Here is a 16,927-nt window from a genome sequence, read left to right on the forward strand (position 1 = left end):
GTGCCACCACTGACAACCACGGTAGAGAAAAATAGGTCCGTAGATAGACTGGTTTTATTAGTGTTGGAGGGAGTGTTATTTCTACTCTGAGTTTATTTAAAAGAAAATGAAAGAATAATTAGCAATGCAATAACCAATGGCGCCACGCAATTCGATATGCGGCGGCTCAGTTGACGCGATCACATTCCCCGGGTTCTCTGTATCATTGGGGTGATAACGGGAATCCTCCGACTGCTAGGCTACGATTGATTTTGCTCGCGGAGGGGCAAGTGACCAGATAAGCAGCTCATAGAAAACTCAAGAGGCCAAAGATAAACAAGTGGAAGTGCATGGGGCCCAACAAGGAACATAATACAGTATAGAGGGACAATAAAGACCTCCGGGCTTTTTGTACAACACAGATCCCTGGGGGTGTGGTCCATACAAAGTCTCAGGGGGAATGGTGCTCTCTGGGTGACCTGGAGGGGCTGGCCAGACAGACGGTCACGCTGCAACGCATCCCCCTCCGCCTCGACGCGGGACCAGATTAAACATGCTACTTAATACGCCCCACATCATGCATGCCCAGACGTGGACGTGTGAGACCAGTGGTCGCAGTCTGCTGGAGGAGGAGGGGGGGGGGATACATGTGCATGGGTGCACATGGGCTTGTGTCTGTGTGTTTATTCCTGGTCATGAATGACAACTTTGGAATGGCACACGGCCCAGTATCTTTCAATATATTGCTTACGGTGTCCGCCGGTCTGTCTGCCTGTCTGTCTGTTCGTCTGTCTGCCTGTCTGTCTGCGCGCCATAGAGACGAGTGAACACTTGGGACAGCAACAAATAATAACGCACCCATTCACACACACACACACACACACACACACACACACACACACACACACACACACACACACACACACACACACACACACACACACACACACACACGCAAGCACGCACGCACACGCGCACACACATGCACGCACACGCGCACACACATGCACACATACACACGCACACGCACGCATATTTGTAGTGTATAGATAGCAGTGTGGATATAAATATGCAGAACTATCTATACACTCACACAAACACACACTATTTACATATGTATATGTGCATATATATGATCTAACGCATCTTGAAATGGACAGCATGTCGTGTATACTTGCACATTATAACATCTGTAATAATTAAAACATCTGCAGCTTTGATTTGATTGCATTGAAGTATTGTTATTATTCGTCAAATGAATGTTCTCCTTAAGAAATACAGAAGCAAAGTCCAGGCGTTATGCAATCCAGAGGCCAATAGAGGGCCACCTTCATCAAGTGTAGCGGATACTTATCATTGATTTATGCAACATATTTATATTAGATGGAAATTACTGTTAATAATCGTTCATATACTTCGTAATGTAAGTTAGTAAGCCTTTGGATATTTATTTAATGTACCAAATCCGATTTACATTTGAGGATTCAATAGCCAACATTCAAATGTGCACATTTAATTTGATTTGAGTAGGACTACATTGAATTAAATGTCATTCTGATAATTTTGACCCGTTGTCTTATAATAATAATTGTAGGAAAATAAACATATATATAATCCACCTATTCAATGTTTGACACTAAAGAAGTGAGCACAATGTTCAGTTCTTAATGCTACAAATGGTGGATCTTCTGCCCCAAGCTCCTTAATATTGGATATTGTTGTTTAACTAACTAACTAACTAACTAACTAACTAACTAACTAACTAACTACTAACTAACTAACTATCTCTCTCTCTCTCTCTCTCTCTCTCTCTCTCTCTCTCTCTCTCTCTCTCTCTCTCTCTCTCTCTCTCTCTCTCCTCTCTCTCCTCTCTCTCTCTCTCTCTCTCTCTCTCTCTCTCTCTCTCTCTCTCAGCATGCTATTTAGTTTGAATGTTCTTTGAAAGACAAATTTGCAAAGATAATGAAAATAAATGTCCCATAATTATTTCTTCCAGAATAATGATTAAATAAATATAATACTATAGGTATAAATAGCTTTAACAAACTAAAAATAATACTTGCCAGATATGGATTCATGCTGGACATGAAATCCTCAACTGTGCAACATGTAACAACAGTGTAAATACAATATACAGATAGCATGTGCAGACAGAGGATAACAACACAGACACAGATAAAAAACAAATAAGTAATCACATATGAGAACAAAAATGCATATTAATATTTCTTATGCAAAGTGACAGAATTACGTACAAGAACTGAAGGGACATATGGACCAACCGACATAAGGTGACTTGTCTAGTGTCTGATGACAGCTGTGTGACAGAACCGGTCGCAAGAGGCTGAGGGGGTGGAGAAGCTGTTGTACCAGGCCGGGATCTACACCACCAGGATACTCTCAAAATGCACCAGAAGTTGGTCTGTTTGCGTCCTGAAGTCCAGAAGAAAAGTTAATCAGTAAGGAAGTAAGACCGTCAGAGAATGTTTTATTTTAAGCACCAAATTAAACAATGTATTACAAAGTGCTTAACAGACTGCAAAAAACCTGGCCACAATTATATTATGAGACAAGTCCTACGCTGTCAGTTCATCAGCCAATTTCTGTTTTTGCAATTCATTTTTTGTTTGCAAACTATAAACCAGCTCCTGTGGAGCTGTATGTCAATGCATACCTGTTCCAGAGAATTTGCCAACACGGTGTCTTGAAATCCTTCTGGACTCCAAGCTGTTTCCTTCTTTGAAGCTTCCATGGCTGCAACATGCTGTTTCTGTTTGCAAATTTGTTTCACATTTCGGTCGAAATGGTCAGCTGGCAGGGTCAACTCTGAGAATAGTGCTCAAAACAAAAACAGACGTTCAACCTGGAATGGAAATTAAAATTTGCATTGTTGCCAGTATTTCAATAAAGCATGTTTCCTTATTCTCTGATGACATATCATAGTTATTTTATGATTTAGTACAGTAGACGTGTTACATATAGCAACATTAAAGATTCGGCCTTGCTATGCAGGTGTCTTGTAAGACGTGACACAAGCTGTCTTGATGACTACGCCCACGTAGAGTGGGATTCACACATGCTCACTGCTGGCAGATGGAATTGAAAATGTGCTGCCCAACCAGTCTCAAAGCGCCCGTTCCATTAATCCAGAACTTTGCAACCCAAGCTCAATTAAAGTAGGATTACATAACAATCAGACACAACTGCGACTTCCAAAGTTTCAAAAGTAGTTATCGCCAACAAAAACAATAATGCCACTAATGCATTATTATGGGGACAATGGTGAGATGGTTGTGGGGATCATTTTTAACTATACAAGGAAAATATCTCTCTGCTAGCGAAAATATTCTGTGTCCGAACCAAAACGTCCGGTAGCAGTCTACCACACACACACACACACACACACACACACACACACACACACACACACACACACACACACACACACACACACACACACACACACAAACACACACACACACACACACACACACACACAAAATGTGGTTTAGTACATAATCTGATGTAAAACAACACAACACACAAAATAGGCATGTTACAAATTACCTTACCTTTATGTCTCTCGACATGTGCATTGGATACGGGAAGAGTGAAAATCCCATGAGACCCGGTACTGATTCCTGATAATACTGGTTTCCTTCAGTATTAAAAAATGCCTCCATCCAATATGTGTAAGGGAGTGGGTTGAACTCTGTTGAACTCTGAACAAGTGAATCTCTTGAGTCTCTTGCGGAAGCTGGTGAGCGGGTGAGCTAAATGCAAACAATTTGCAGCATGTACAGTCAATCCAGATTCTTAAGCATAACCCATTTCAAACGGACAATATTTATTCACAGTGTAAATTTCAATCAGAACATGTTGGATAAAGCACATGGATGCTTTGTCGTTATGCATCTAGCTGCTGAGGCTCCACAGTCACACGTCTATTATAAGTCGTCCATCCTTGATGACGCCACCTCTGACCAATGACAAATTGTCAGGAATATAAACAATGTTCAGTGTCACATCTCTTGGGCAAGCAACATAACAAGCAGATAAATATACAGATAGATAGACAGACGGAGAGGCAGGCAGACCGACCAACCGACAAACAGATAGATGATTGATTTATTTAGATATATACGTTATTTGTACTAAATTAAATTGCATGTTTCCCAATAATAATTCAAGACGATCTAGAACACAAAATAAATAACAAAAATATGGTGATAGACCTTAGTAATGGTAGAAGATATTTAAAAAAACAAACAATTTCTTGTAACTATATTCATTTGAGAAGATGAATACAGTTAATGTAAGAATGGAGAGCAGGAGGCTAGGTAAGAGCTATTGCTATTTCTATCCCTCCATTTGATCCATTAACTTCCTGTCAAATTGATTGCGTCTCCACAGTGCAGAAGGAACAAATGGATTGAGCAAATGGATTGTGACAGCCATTTCCAAATGCATTGGTGGTGCGTACTAAGCATTTATTATTTCCATGTACGTGTTATGCTCTGTGGGATTTCTCAAACTTCATACATTATTCTGTCTGCGCTACTGGACCAATGCCAAAATCTTGTCTCTCAAGTCCAATTTTCCTTCCACGAAACAACAGCCATTTGATTTGACCATTGGGCCTACTTTGACATCGTGGCCATGATCAGTCACTGCAGTGCTCATAGTGCCACGCATAGGATTCACTCACCATTCATCTAACACACCCGACTTGTGCATTGTCAATGAGCTGGAAAGCAGGGCGTCATAGCAATCCCCTTGAAGCACGGACATTGTGGTCTCAATGTAAAACCCTGCCCTCTCCAACTCGCTGCCTCAGTCGCACACACTACCCGCTCTGGGACAATGTGACCTTTCACTATCTGGAATTGAATGTTAATCAACAATACACTCAATAAAAAAAAATTGGGGACCATTTTGGGGTTTTTCACATACGTTGGAGAGAGTGTATGTGTGTGTGGATGTGTGTGTGTTTGTGTCTCCCTGCAGTGGTCCGGGGGGTCTCGTCTCAGGGTATCTGGTCTCCTTCCACCCAGCTCCAGGAGATGCCCTGTCTTCCAGGCCTTTAGCCTAGACTATAACTCATGCCTTGTTCAGGCACGCCTGGCCACTGAGAACCGTCCAACTGCCAGATGGAGTAGATTTAACAACGTGATGTCAGGCAGTTCACTGCGAGATAGACATGATCGGGAATCATTGCTTTATGGAAGGGCAGGATTTCATAAAAATGATAGTGTGTGTGTTTGGTGTGCGTCGAAGCGAATGAGGGGAAAAGAGGGGGTCCAAGGGAGGGGTTTATCTCTCCTCTGGATAGTATCCTAGCAACAGCCGGGCTGTGGGGAGAGCTATTAATATCTCGCTGTTGTATGAGTGTGCGACTGTGTACTAACCTGTGTGTTGTATTGAACCATTGTCCGTTTCGTTTTTGTGTGGACATAAATACAGACATCGTCGTTATGAAACACAAAGGTGCTTTTATTCAGTCGTTGATAAAAGTCTCTCGGGACTCATCCCCCTGGCTCCCCTGCCATCTGGATCCTCATCTCCTCACTCGATGACAGAGGCACCTGGAGCAGGGATAACAATGCAGCGAGAGGCACACTCACACCTCTCACCCAGCCCACTGCAGAGGGGAATGCATGGAGGAAGCATGCAGAGGATGTATGTGAATATAGGGCCGGACGACAGCAAAATTAGTGTGTGTGTGTGTGTGTGTGTGTGTGTGTGTGTGTGTGTGTGTGCGTGCGTGCGTGTGTGTTTGTGTGTGTGAGTGTGAAATGAACATGACACATCTCTATGAATACAATATGATTATTGAGATTTAATGAACGATAGGCTGAATGAAAGATCAATTGTGTGACTGCTGCCAATTCAAGAGAATAGATATCATAATGGAACGTATAAAACACTGCATGGCAAATATATTGAATATTGACACTTCTGAATGACTATTGCACACATTAACACACATGTGGGCATACACACACATGCACTTAGACACAGACTTTACATAATGTGATTTTCTAGCAGGGGGATAACTAGGTGTGGTCGCGCAGTTCCCTGGCTTCACCACAGCGAGGCAGTAGTGATCATACACAGGAGCAGACCGTGCTTGTCTGGCGAGTTACAGCGCTTGACAGGTATCACCTCAGATTAACGAGGACGGTGTCTTCTTGTTCCTTTGAACAAGACACGGATTCAACTGACAAACTTCAGGATGTCTGACACCCTTCGCTTAAAATGATGCCTCCCCACTCAGGCTTACCTCCCTCCTCACCCTCTACTGATCTCCAAATAAAGGACGCAGCCACAAAATAAGAAAGAATCTGCAAAGACTGAATGTTGAATAACATAGAATTTGCATGCATGTAGCATGATATGGATATCTCCTCTTTTTTTTTTTTCTAAAGCCAATGAACATAGATCAATTCAATTTAAGATATCATCCAATGATAAGGGCCTCTGTTTCCTGCTCCCTCTGTTTTTGATGTTTACGGCCACAACACAACCTGTGCTTAGGAAAGTGTCACTTTGTCATTGTCTTTTGTTTGGCCTGTAGTTCGACCATAAATGCTTTGTAAATAATGTATAAATAGTATTGTCTTTTCAATGCCGCTCCGGACCTGGTTCCATACTGGTTAGCACCAATGCAGCGTATTACTCGCTTCCTTTGGTTAAAGTTGAAACATAAGGCCATCACCAAATAAACGCACTGTTGATGCTGTAAGTAAAAGATAGCTCCAAATATGCCGGAGAAGTGCATTTCCAGTTGGGCGCACATTACATATCAAACACACGCTATTATTTTGAAATATGATAATTGATGATAATTTATTTGGAAAGTCTCCCTTGTCTTCACACACCCCCTCATCTATTCTGAAAGTTTGTTACTTACATTTCAAATTTTGAAATTTGATACAAACAATTCAAGCAAAAATAGCTATAACTTAAATATGTTCTAGAAATGGAATAACATTCATCTGAAAAATCCAAAGGATCAAAGTCTAAAACGTATACATCTCAAATTAGTAATATTATTGTTTTGCACCAATTATCGATTAAAATCAGTGATATGCACCAATCAGATTCATGTCATTGGAAATATGAATTATTTCCAATTAGGCAGGATTGTAATGCAGTATAGTACAATGTCTCATCTCTAATATGAATATGTATATATGAAACAACAATGTAGCCTCTGAGAGTATTGTATTTATTGTCACATTACATTAACAGCTAGATATGGTTTCGCCTGGTGCTGTTGTCCCCCTCCCTGCCACAGCCCTGTCTCTGACCCCCACTGCTAGTTGAAGACACCTTGTCCCTGCCCCCGCAGCCCTCCCTGCCTGGTCCCTTTCTCTGACCACCAGTTTCAATGAATACAATGTTTGATCAACCTTCATCCTGTTCTCATCCTCCCCCCTGCCAGACGTGTCTCTCACCCCCCCCCCCCTTTCTTCTTAAAGCAAATGATCAATGGACCAAGCAACTGAGTGGTTGGTATAAGCATCATGTCTCACCGCCAAACAACGACGTCCTCCCTGCCAGACCCCGGTCTCTCATCCTTGAGGAGGTGGTCATGGCCCTTCCCTTGTCTCGCAGCCCAACGATAGCTACCCCTCCCACCAACAGGTCGGGGGGGCCGTCCTGCCCTGGTATCACACCCCCTCCCCCCAATCTTAAGGCCCAATCCCATTTCTACCCCTTACCCCTTCCCCTTCCCCCTTCAAAACAAGGGGGAGGGGTAAGGGGTAGAAATGGGATTGGGCCTAAATCTAGAGAGGATGTGGGCTGTTTGTGGTTGGCTTGTTTTGGATGACAGTAATCCAATAGGAATCAGTTGGTTACATTTTTTTGGAGAATAACAAGTAATGATTGGAGGTGACTGAGAGCCATGCCATTGTCGTGTGCTTTGATGCACAATGTTTTGTGATGAATTGACAAGCTTGGGAAGTGAAGCATGGGAGAATAATGGAAGAATAAAGTTCGGGGACCACGTAATTATGGTGTTAGTTGTTTTTGGTATCTTGCCCCGGAATAAACTCTTTTTTCTCTCACAGTTCTGGACTTCAAAACATGCACCTTTGAGTTGATCCAAACCACTCCAAGAGCAAAGAAGCAACCTCCCACATAGAAACCACCAGAGACAACAATTGCTTGATGAATTTGTTTTATCTTTTTTGTAGTCATGAAAATGGTGGCATTAAATGTAAACACTACATTCGATTGTTTTTTCCAGCACAGACTTCCCACGTAAAAGAACAACCAAACAATCATTCACTAAAGAGGAGGAAGGGAGGGACAGAGAGAGAAGATAGAGGGGGGAGGGGGAGAAAAGAAGATGGGGAGATAAAGAGATAAATAAATCAGCACAGAATAAAAAGCATCCACTGGGAGAAAAAAAAGAGTAAATGTATCTTGTCATTATACATAGCTTTGCCTGCATATTTCCAAAGTAGAAATCAAGAAGGCAGGAAAGAGGTTATATAGATGACTAGATTAATACAAGACATTTAAATAAGTTAAGGTATGGTAATGCAGTTCCATATCTACATGTTATACATGTGTGAACAAAGTGTGTGTGAGAACTGTGCTTTTCATTGTAGACCTGGAAGTTGTGTATCAAAGCACCCCCCTACCCTCAAAAAACAATGAGAATAAAATAATAGAATAAAAATGGCGAAAGAATGAATAAGCATGACTTTATATTTGTACAGCATTGGATGTGCTTACACACATGCGGGAGCCCACATAACTATCGGGACACCACAGAAAAGGAATAAAAAGAACTGGTCTCCCTGGCCTGTTCAATAAAGTGATTCGTCATTTCATTTACTTCTTTAGAAATCATTAAAAGACAAGGCATTGTTATTGTACTTCGTAGTTCGGAGTCAAGCTAAAAGTGGGGACACTTCTAAATGTAGGGAAACAGGCAAAAACAGAGCATAAGGGCCGCACAGCTCAGAGCAACACGACAGAGGCTCCCACCGGTCGCCACAGCGCGGTCAGGCCAGCTCACACATGGGAACCCGTTTGGCAAACATTGTTTTTTTATTTTGTTATTTTAAAAAAGGGATATATAGAGAAAAAGAAATGATTTGTTGCTACAAAGCACAAGAAATATACCTTTCCATAATGGTACAGAATTATCATATTCAGTTATTTTTATCTGAGCTATTTTGTATTTTATTTTATTACCGTCAATAAAATAAGCATAACATTTATTTGTGCATTCGTTTTTTCTATTTAAACCAGTGTAATTCTATATACCTTTCCTAGAATCCAAATATCTACAGCTTTTCTACCCAGACAAGACATTAGTCGACATGACCTTTGAAAAAGACTTCTTTCATCCATTTCCACCAATCGCCCTCTTTTGATTGGACACATCACATCATCTCCTTCACGCCAAAAGGAAACCCGCTCCATTACTGCTGGAATTATTTACCAACAATCCAACCTTTTCTTAACTTTCAGTCCTCCTCCATTTTATTCATAATCTTTTTTAAGTTTCAGTTTGTTATTAACAGTATGCATGTGGAAATTATTGTTATCATTATTATCATCACTTTTTTAAATTGGTTTCAGTTATCTGCTCTCTTTAGACCAAGCCATGAGGATCTCATGCTATCTGTCTCATGGCTTCAGTGGGGAGGCGGAGCATCAGGCAGGGGGGTGGGGTTTAGTAGTGGGAGGGGTTTAAGGGTGAGAGGGTAGGAAGAACGTTTGGCAGGAAGAAGGGGGACACAGGGAAGTGAGTTGACCCTTTTCAATGAACTCTGGCTTCCACTCAAATAAAAAGCAAGGTGGTCATCATGCCAAAACTAGAGGACAAATGTCATGTGTAATGGGTTCAGGGCTTTAAACATCAATGCTAAAAACGTAAGTAATAAATTAAACTCAGAGTTGAGGAAGCAGTAGCTATGAGAACGCCAGGCACAGACGGAGTGTGTATGTGTTTGTGTATGTGTGTGTGTGTGTGTGTGTGTGTGTGTGTGTGTGTGTGTGTGGGGGGGGGGGGGGGGGGGTGTCAGCAAACACATGGAATTGATTAATTGATTAATAATCAGTCATTAAGAAGTTATGAGCTCATTGCCTAGAGTTTATCAAAAGAGGATTGTGATGAGCGCTGCTAGGATGAAGGTTAGAAATGACTCTAGCCATGTTGAGAGAGTCCAGAGACCTAATGTGGGGAACATGCTTCCAGGAAGTCTAGCTTTATAAACAGCACACCAGTGAGATACTCAGCACACCTTCCCCTCCAAGTCTCCGGCCTCATCCACGGCTTCATGGACTAGCTATGGGCTTCAGAGGCTATCCCCCTCCCCCCTACTCAAAAAATTATAAAATGAAAACATAATAATTGTAAATTGCCTCAGCTGAATGTAAACGGAATGCTAAATTCAGTGTTGTCAGTTTCAGCAGTTCTCCATTTTATCTTTTTTCTTTTTCTCTTGAGCTGTAGCTTCAGGCCCATTGCCCATCATTTCTTAGAGCTACTTATACTGTCTCACATAGTATACATACAGCAAAACTCTACATAAAAAACCCCAAATGAAATGGTGTCAGGTGAGGCAAAATGTGAATAAGAATCAGGTGTACAGACTGACGCTCGCACAATAAATATACACACACATAATCAACAAATAATCAACCATGTATAATAATGAATAAAAATAAAAAGGCTAACAGATTTTCTTAGTTAACAAAATCAACAACAAATAACAGTAACTAGGACCAAAAAAAGACAAAGAAGAAAGGCTGTTTTCATTGACTTTGCTTACAGACATTTTCAACAGCTGTACGGGTTTTTGTAATACTTTGATGTGTTGTTAATTCAATTGAATCTGCTCCGCTGGCAGTCAGCCACAGAAGAACACGAGTGTGGCCGAGGAGGGACGCAAGCCAAACTGAATCTCTCTACATATATTTATATATCTTTTCTATTTTTTCCCCTTTCGTTTAGAAACTCAGCCGAGCCCTCATGGCCCTGGTGACTATCATCAACATACTTTCAAGAGGAGTGTCAAAGGTTAGACCAAAGGGGAGGGAGGAGAGGAGAAGGTAGGGTAGGGAGGGTAGGAAAGAGGAAACGATCGAAATAATAAGGAACGGGAGAAGGATAGGAGGAGGGGATAAGGAGAGGAAGCTGCAGACTCTCTCAGGGCACCCCTCAGTACAAACCACACCCCCGGAGGTTGTTGGCGATGATGATGTCGGTGACGGCGTCGAATACCACCTGGATGTTGCCCGTGTCAGTGGCGCAGGTCAGGTGACAGTAGATCTCCTTGTTGGGGGAGCGGTTCTTGCTCTCAAACTGGGCTTGGATGTACGCCGCGGCATCATCGTAAGTGTTGGGGCCTGAGGGAGGGGGAGGGAGAGCGGGAGAGAGACAGAGACAGGAAGAGAGAGACGGAGACAGAGAGAGAGACAGAGACAGGAAGAGAGAGACGGAGACAGAGAGAGAGACAGAGACAGGAAGAGAGAGACGGAGACACAGAGAGAGAGAGACACAGAGAGACAGAGTCAGAGAGAGACAGATTGACAGAGACAGATAGAGAAAGAGAGTAAGAGGGAGACAGAGACATAGAGAGACAGAGACGGATAGAGAAAGAGAGTAAGAGGGAGACAGAGACATAGAGAGACAGAGACGGATAGAGAAAGAGAGTAAGAGGGAGACAGAGACATAGAGAGACAGAGACAGATAGAGAAAGAGAGTAAGAGGGAGATAAAGAAAGAGAGACAGAGACAGAGAGAGAAATATAGAGAGAAACATGAAGAAAAAACATTCTAAAAATTAACCGGCACAGTGAAAATGTTCTATGATACGACAATTATGACTTACGTTGTCAAAAAGTACACCCCCCTGTCAGATTTTGTAATAACTTCCAGGGCAATTCTATCAAATAGTAGAATTCATTTTCTAGATCGCAGGACTGAGCAATATTCAATTACTCGGCCAAAAAATTCTGGACCCGCTTTGACTATACATTGTAAAATAAAGAAGTTATTTTACAGGGGCGTTTAAAAGACCCTGCCATCCCAATTTCAAAGACAAGGCGGTGAGCCCCTGCTCACTCCTGCCCACCCCCCTCCCTCACCTATGTACTCGGGGAAGCAGATGCTCAGGGCAGACTTCTTGATCTTCTCTGCGAACAGGTCCTTCTTGTTGAGGAAGAGGATGATGGAGGTGTCGATGAAGAACTTGTTGTTGCAGATGGAGTCGAAGAGCATGAGGGACTCGTGCATGCGGTTCTAGAGGGGCAGAACCGGGAGGAGGCGACACAGAAGGAGGGACGTGAGGAGGAGGAAGAGGAGGAGGCAGGCGAAAGATGGGGGGGGGGGGGGGGGGGGGGGGGGGGAGATAAAGGAGAGTTGGAAATGGAGGGAACAGAGACACAGAAAGAGTAGGGGAAGAAGGCCCGAGGAGAGAGAGAATGGCAGTTGACAAAAAAGGAGAAGAGAAAAGGAGCGAGGGAAAAAAAGAGGAAGTGAAAGTTATCATTGGGAACAACCTTAGTTTCCGTTTGCCCCCGCACAACACACTGAGCCCCACAAAGTCTGAGCATCCATGGAGAAAAGAGGCTGAAGAAAACCAAACAGAGCACACCCTGGAGCTGGGCTTTATCAATGTGGGGAAATGAGCAAGTAAAAGAACGTTTTGAGCCCTTAGTGTGTGAAACGCAGTCCATTAGCACTGTAATATGACCAAACAGTTGTTCAACATCATGTCTTCAGTCACTAGCTTCATTGTCTAACTTTGTGTGACACAACATCTTGGCATCATTGTGTGTGGTGACCATGAACCATGAATAGCTAAGGGGATACATCTTTCCCTTACCGTCAGTGGTCAGCAGTATGAGCTGACCCACTTCACTCAAATGGCCAAGCAGGGACTTAGGTTTGAATTGAAACTATTGACAGTGTGTGGAGCAGGATGTCTTTGTCAGTATTCGTGTGTTAGTGTGTGTGTGTGTGTGTGTGTGTGTGTGTGTGTGTGTGTGCGTGCGTTTAGAGAGAGAGAGACACACTCATAAGTTCCAAACACAAACCACCGGAGAAAGACACAGAATGTATATTTTATAAATATATAGGAAGATATTAATATCTCTATATATACAGCGAGATAGAGGGAAAGAGAGCAATACATTTTCTCATCCATTACAGGCAGGGTCTACACCTACACATCACTAATGTATTTGCATATATATTCATAAACATATAGAATGTATACAAAAACCTAAGTCATTTGGATGTTTACTGAGCAATTAAACCACGATTAATTAAGAATAAATTGATAATGGAAGAATAAAACCAACACAAAGTGGATATAAATATTTTTTTAATGAAAGCCACAGAGCGTGTTTGCAAACGCCTGAATATTCATATGGTGCTTTATTGTAATTTATCTCATATAAATACACAAAAACACAGTTTAATAAATTACCAAGACAGCAAGTTACAGCAGATTAATACTACTTACAGTGCTCAGTGAACAAAAGCAAAAAGACCCACACACTTACACACACGTGACCAGAATAGGTGTTTGGTTTAAAAGATCTGTATGTGGTTAGGTGAAACATAGCCGGATATGTTAATAAGAGGTATAGCACCTTTTCAGCCTTTGTTTCGCACTCTTCTGATATGTTGGTACTCTCCGGTAGTGCGCTAATGGGTTACAAAGCCTGCAGTATTTCCTATTTTCTGTGGTAGGAATGACAGCAGATTAAGCTTGATATGACTAAATGCTCGTTTGATTTAAATGCATCAGTAGAGACAGGTCTGAGGCTGGTTAATTAATGTTCTTCTTTGGCATGGTGGTCAGCTAACAATGCAGGTACTGATGACTTCTCAACTTCAGTCAACTCCCATTTCAAATAAACCTACCTTTATTTAGGCCTCTCAAAAGCAAATGAAACACATGCTGATTAAACTTGATGCCCAACAATTCCCTCAGACAACAGCGGTCTCACTGGGCCTCAGCCCTTCAATATCTTAAAGAAGTTGAAATATAGTTTTTACAGACAAACACACACACACACACAGACACTCTCACACACACACACACACACACACACACACACACACACACACACACACACACACACACACACACACACACACACACACACACACACAGACAGACACAGACACAGACACAGACACAGACACAGACACAGACACAGACACAGACACAGACACAGACACAGACACAGACACAGACACAGACATAGACATAGACATAGACATAGACATAGACATAGACATAGACATAGACACAGACACAGACACAGACACAGACACAGACACAGACACAGACAGACACACACACACACACACACACACACACACACACACACACACACACACACACACACACACACACACACACAAAAAGTGGTTGGGCAAAGCTTCTTTAAAACCCTGATACATCCTAAACGCATACTGGATCTAGGCGCTACATAGCCATATCAGATCTATTCAGCTGCAAATACTAAAGCCATTTGTATTGAGTGTATTAGAGGCAATAAAATCTAGGTGATTTAACAGTTTATTTAGAGTCTTTCACTCAGACATCACTGTGTTACGGCTGCTTACCTACTTTGGTGGTGGATTTGCTGTTGCGTCAGACACCACAGCTTCCCTTCTTTGCATCTTGGATGGAGCAGCAACCCTTCATAAATATCTAATGCCCTCCTCTGCACCACACACACACACACACACACACACACACACACGCACACGCACACACGCACACAGACACACACACACGCACACGCACACACACACACATAACGCCCGATGCCCCCCAGAGCTCCTATACATCAGCTACCGATACAGTGAATTGTCTCTCCTCTGAGTGTGTTATGGAGAAAAGAAGTAAGAAGGGGCCAAAAGGCCGAGCACAGCAGCCAAGAAAACCTGTCTTTGTGTCCGTCCACAGGCAACGTATGTTGTTACCCTCCACCTTAGCACTTAATGAGTAATCATTAGGGGTGCGGGAGGGGGAGAGAACTACATTACCCAGCATCTTTAGATGCACTGCCATTTCACGTTGGCCGTATCCCAGTGGTGGTATTGAACAAAGAGCAAGCTGACATCTAAAACACACACAGACACAGTCCCACAAAAACACATACCCTAACGCAAGAGTCCATTAGCCATAATGCCCCTCAGCGGAAGCATCCAACCTCCAGCCTGCATACACCATGCACATCACAAATGGGTACAGCTGGATAGCTTTGGTTCTTTAAAGGTGGGGTATGGGATTTGCGAAACGCCAGCAGATTTTGAAAATACACAACTCAAATGGTCCTACCCCTTCTCCTTCAACGCTGACTCTGACTCCACCCATTCCAAGTACATGGACGCGCAATCATGCACGAGCGAACACAGCGAGAGTGAGCCATTAGCTAGTTAGCTAGCTCCAGTAGCTACCGCAGGATAACAACAGAAGCTTGCTCTGGGTCACGAGCTTTGAGTATGTGCACGAAGGGGTCGCGAGGGGGAGTGCAGTACGACCTGATTTGATTGACGTACTTACTGTCCAATGCCACTCGGTGGGTCTGGAAATCATTGGCTGGAGTTTTTTGAGCCCTGCCCGTTCCACAGATGATTGACTTGTTTAATCATGTCAGTACTTCTAACTCAGTGGTTGTAAGTGGGATATGATAAGGATTTCCAGTAATTTTGCAAAAATTGCCAAAAAAGAAAATTCCATACCCAACCTTTAAGCTGATGAAAGTCACACCAAAAGAAAATGGACAAAACATAGGGATGTCTGATGAGAGAAACAATATCAAAATATGAATAATGCTTAATCTGTGGCCCCGGGCAACTTAATTACTCCAACTACTGGTTGCCATGCTTGCCTGTCCTTTTCTAGAATGTTAAATACAGCGGGAGGCAATAGCCACGATGGCAATTAAGAAGGTGGTGTGCCTTGGTTGTGACCACGCGGGCGAAGGAAAGGAATATACAAAGTCCTCTCTGTGCAGCACTCTAAGCCCTAGGGTTCAAACTCTAATACAAGCGCCTTTTCACTCTTTCATCAGGTCTCAGAAGGCCAATCAGACAATCTTTTCTGATAATCCTGTTCAGTGTCAGGATGGGATAAGAAAAAAAAGGCATGTGGATTAATTTGTATTGCTTGAGATCATGTGTAAATGCCTGTGCATCATACATGGAGAAAATCTCATTCATAGCAATTCAACAGTTACCATATTTGGTAACCCATGTATTATCGTATGAGCAAATAATGTAATGCAACTGTTGGCACTGTTGCTGATACCTTAACGTTTTGCAGGCAGGCATGAGCTTTTCCAATTGTTCAGGCGGCGCAGGTGGGGGGTTCCCAGGAGAGTTATTTATGTCTCTGTGTGCTTCTAGTGACTGCTGTGCTTGCAGAGGGCTATAGGATATGTGTGTTAAAAGGACACACAGGTGCATCCTTGGTAAATCATTCATAGTCTCCTGGACTGGTGTTTCCTTATTAACATATACCACACTACACAACACGTGTCTACACGCTCGCATGCACACACACAAACACACACACTCTCCTACTGTCTAGCTAGGAACAGTTGCACAGGTGTCGTGGGTGGAGTTAATGGTATCATGCAGCAATTACAAAAGGTTGGCAGTTTGAAATGTAAATAAGAAGCCCTCTTAATTATTATAAGTTCTAATGAACATTCAAAAGTTGAACTAACACAAACTACACCAATTCTGAAATATATTTGGTGTTGTGGTATTGTGACACATTATATGCATTCATTACCTTGTAATGAATTCATGAATGCCTAAATGCAGTCTGCATTTATTTATTCAAGCGATATAATTTTCTTTTTAATTTAAGAGTACTTGCTCTGCCCATCTGTTTTGTTTTTTTATAAGTATGTGTTTTGCCAAATCCAGGGTGTCCTAAAGG

At 42.4% G+C, this 16,927-nt stretch overlaps 1 protein-coding gene and 1 long non-coding RNA gene across 3 annotated transcripts in view; both read right to left on the reverse strand.

Moving 5' to 3' along the window:
- Positions 1-1,957: 1,957 nt before the first annotated feature.
- LOC132463925 (uncharacterized) lies at positions 1,958-3,673 on the reverse strand. 2 transcript variants are annotated; one of them, XR_009527147.1, is made up of 3 exons: positions 3,552-3,673; positions 2,654-2,842; positions 1,958-2,412 (listed from the first exon to the last, which is right to left on the reverse strand). It is a non-coding gene; the product is annotated as an uncharacterized LOC132463925 (long non-coding RNA). The 2 variants fall into 2 exon arrangements; XR_009527146.1 differs by having other exon boundaries at positions 2,654-2,749; positions 3,552-3,672.
- A 4,477-nt stretch (positions 3,674-8,150) lies between these two features.
- LOC132464518 (guanine nucleotide-binding protein G(o) subunit alpha) overlaps positions 8,151-16,927 on the reverse strand; it is a 66,247-nt gene continuing 57,470 nt past the window's right edge. The window contains exons 7-8 of the mRNA XM_060060940.1: positions 12,099-12,252; positions 8,151-11,358 (exon numbers count right to left, since the gene is read on the reverse strand). Of these exons, the coding sequence (XP_059916923.1) occupies positions 11,171-11,358; positions 12,099-12,252 (342 nt within the window). The 3' untranslated portion in view covers positions 8,151-11,170. The remainder of the gene's footprint in view (positions 11,359-12,098; positions 12,253-16,927) is intronic.

The sequence above is a fragment of the Gadus macrocephalus genome, chromosome 9 (genome assembly GCF_031168955.1).
Source record: "Gadus macrocephalus chromosome 9, ASM3116895v1".
NCBI lineage: Eukaryota > Metazoa > Chordata > Actinopteri > Gadiformes > Gadidae > Gadus > Gadus macrocephalus.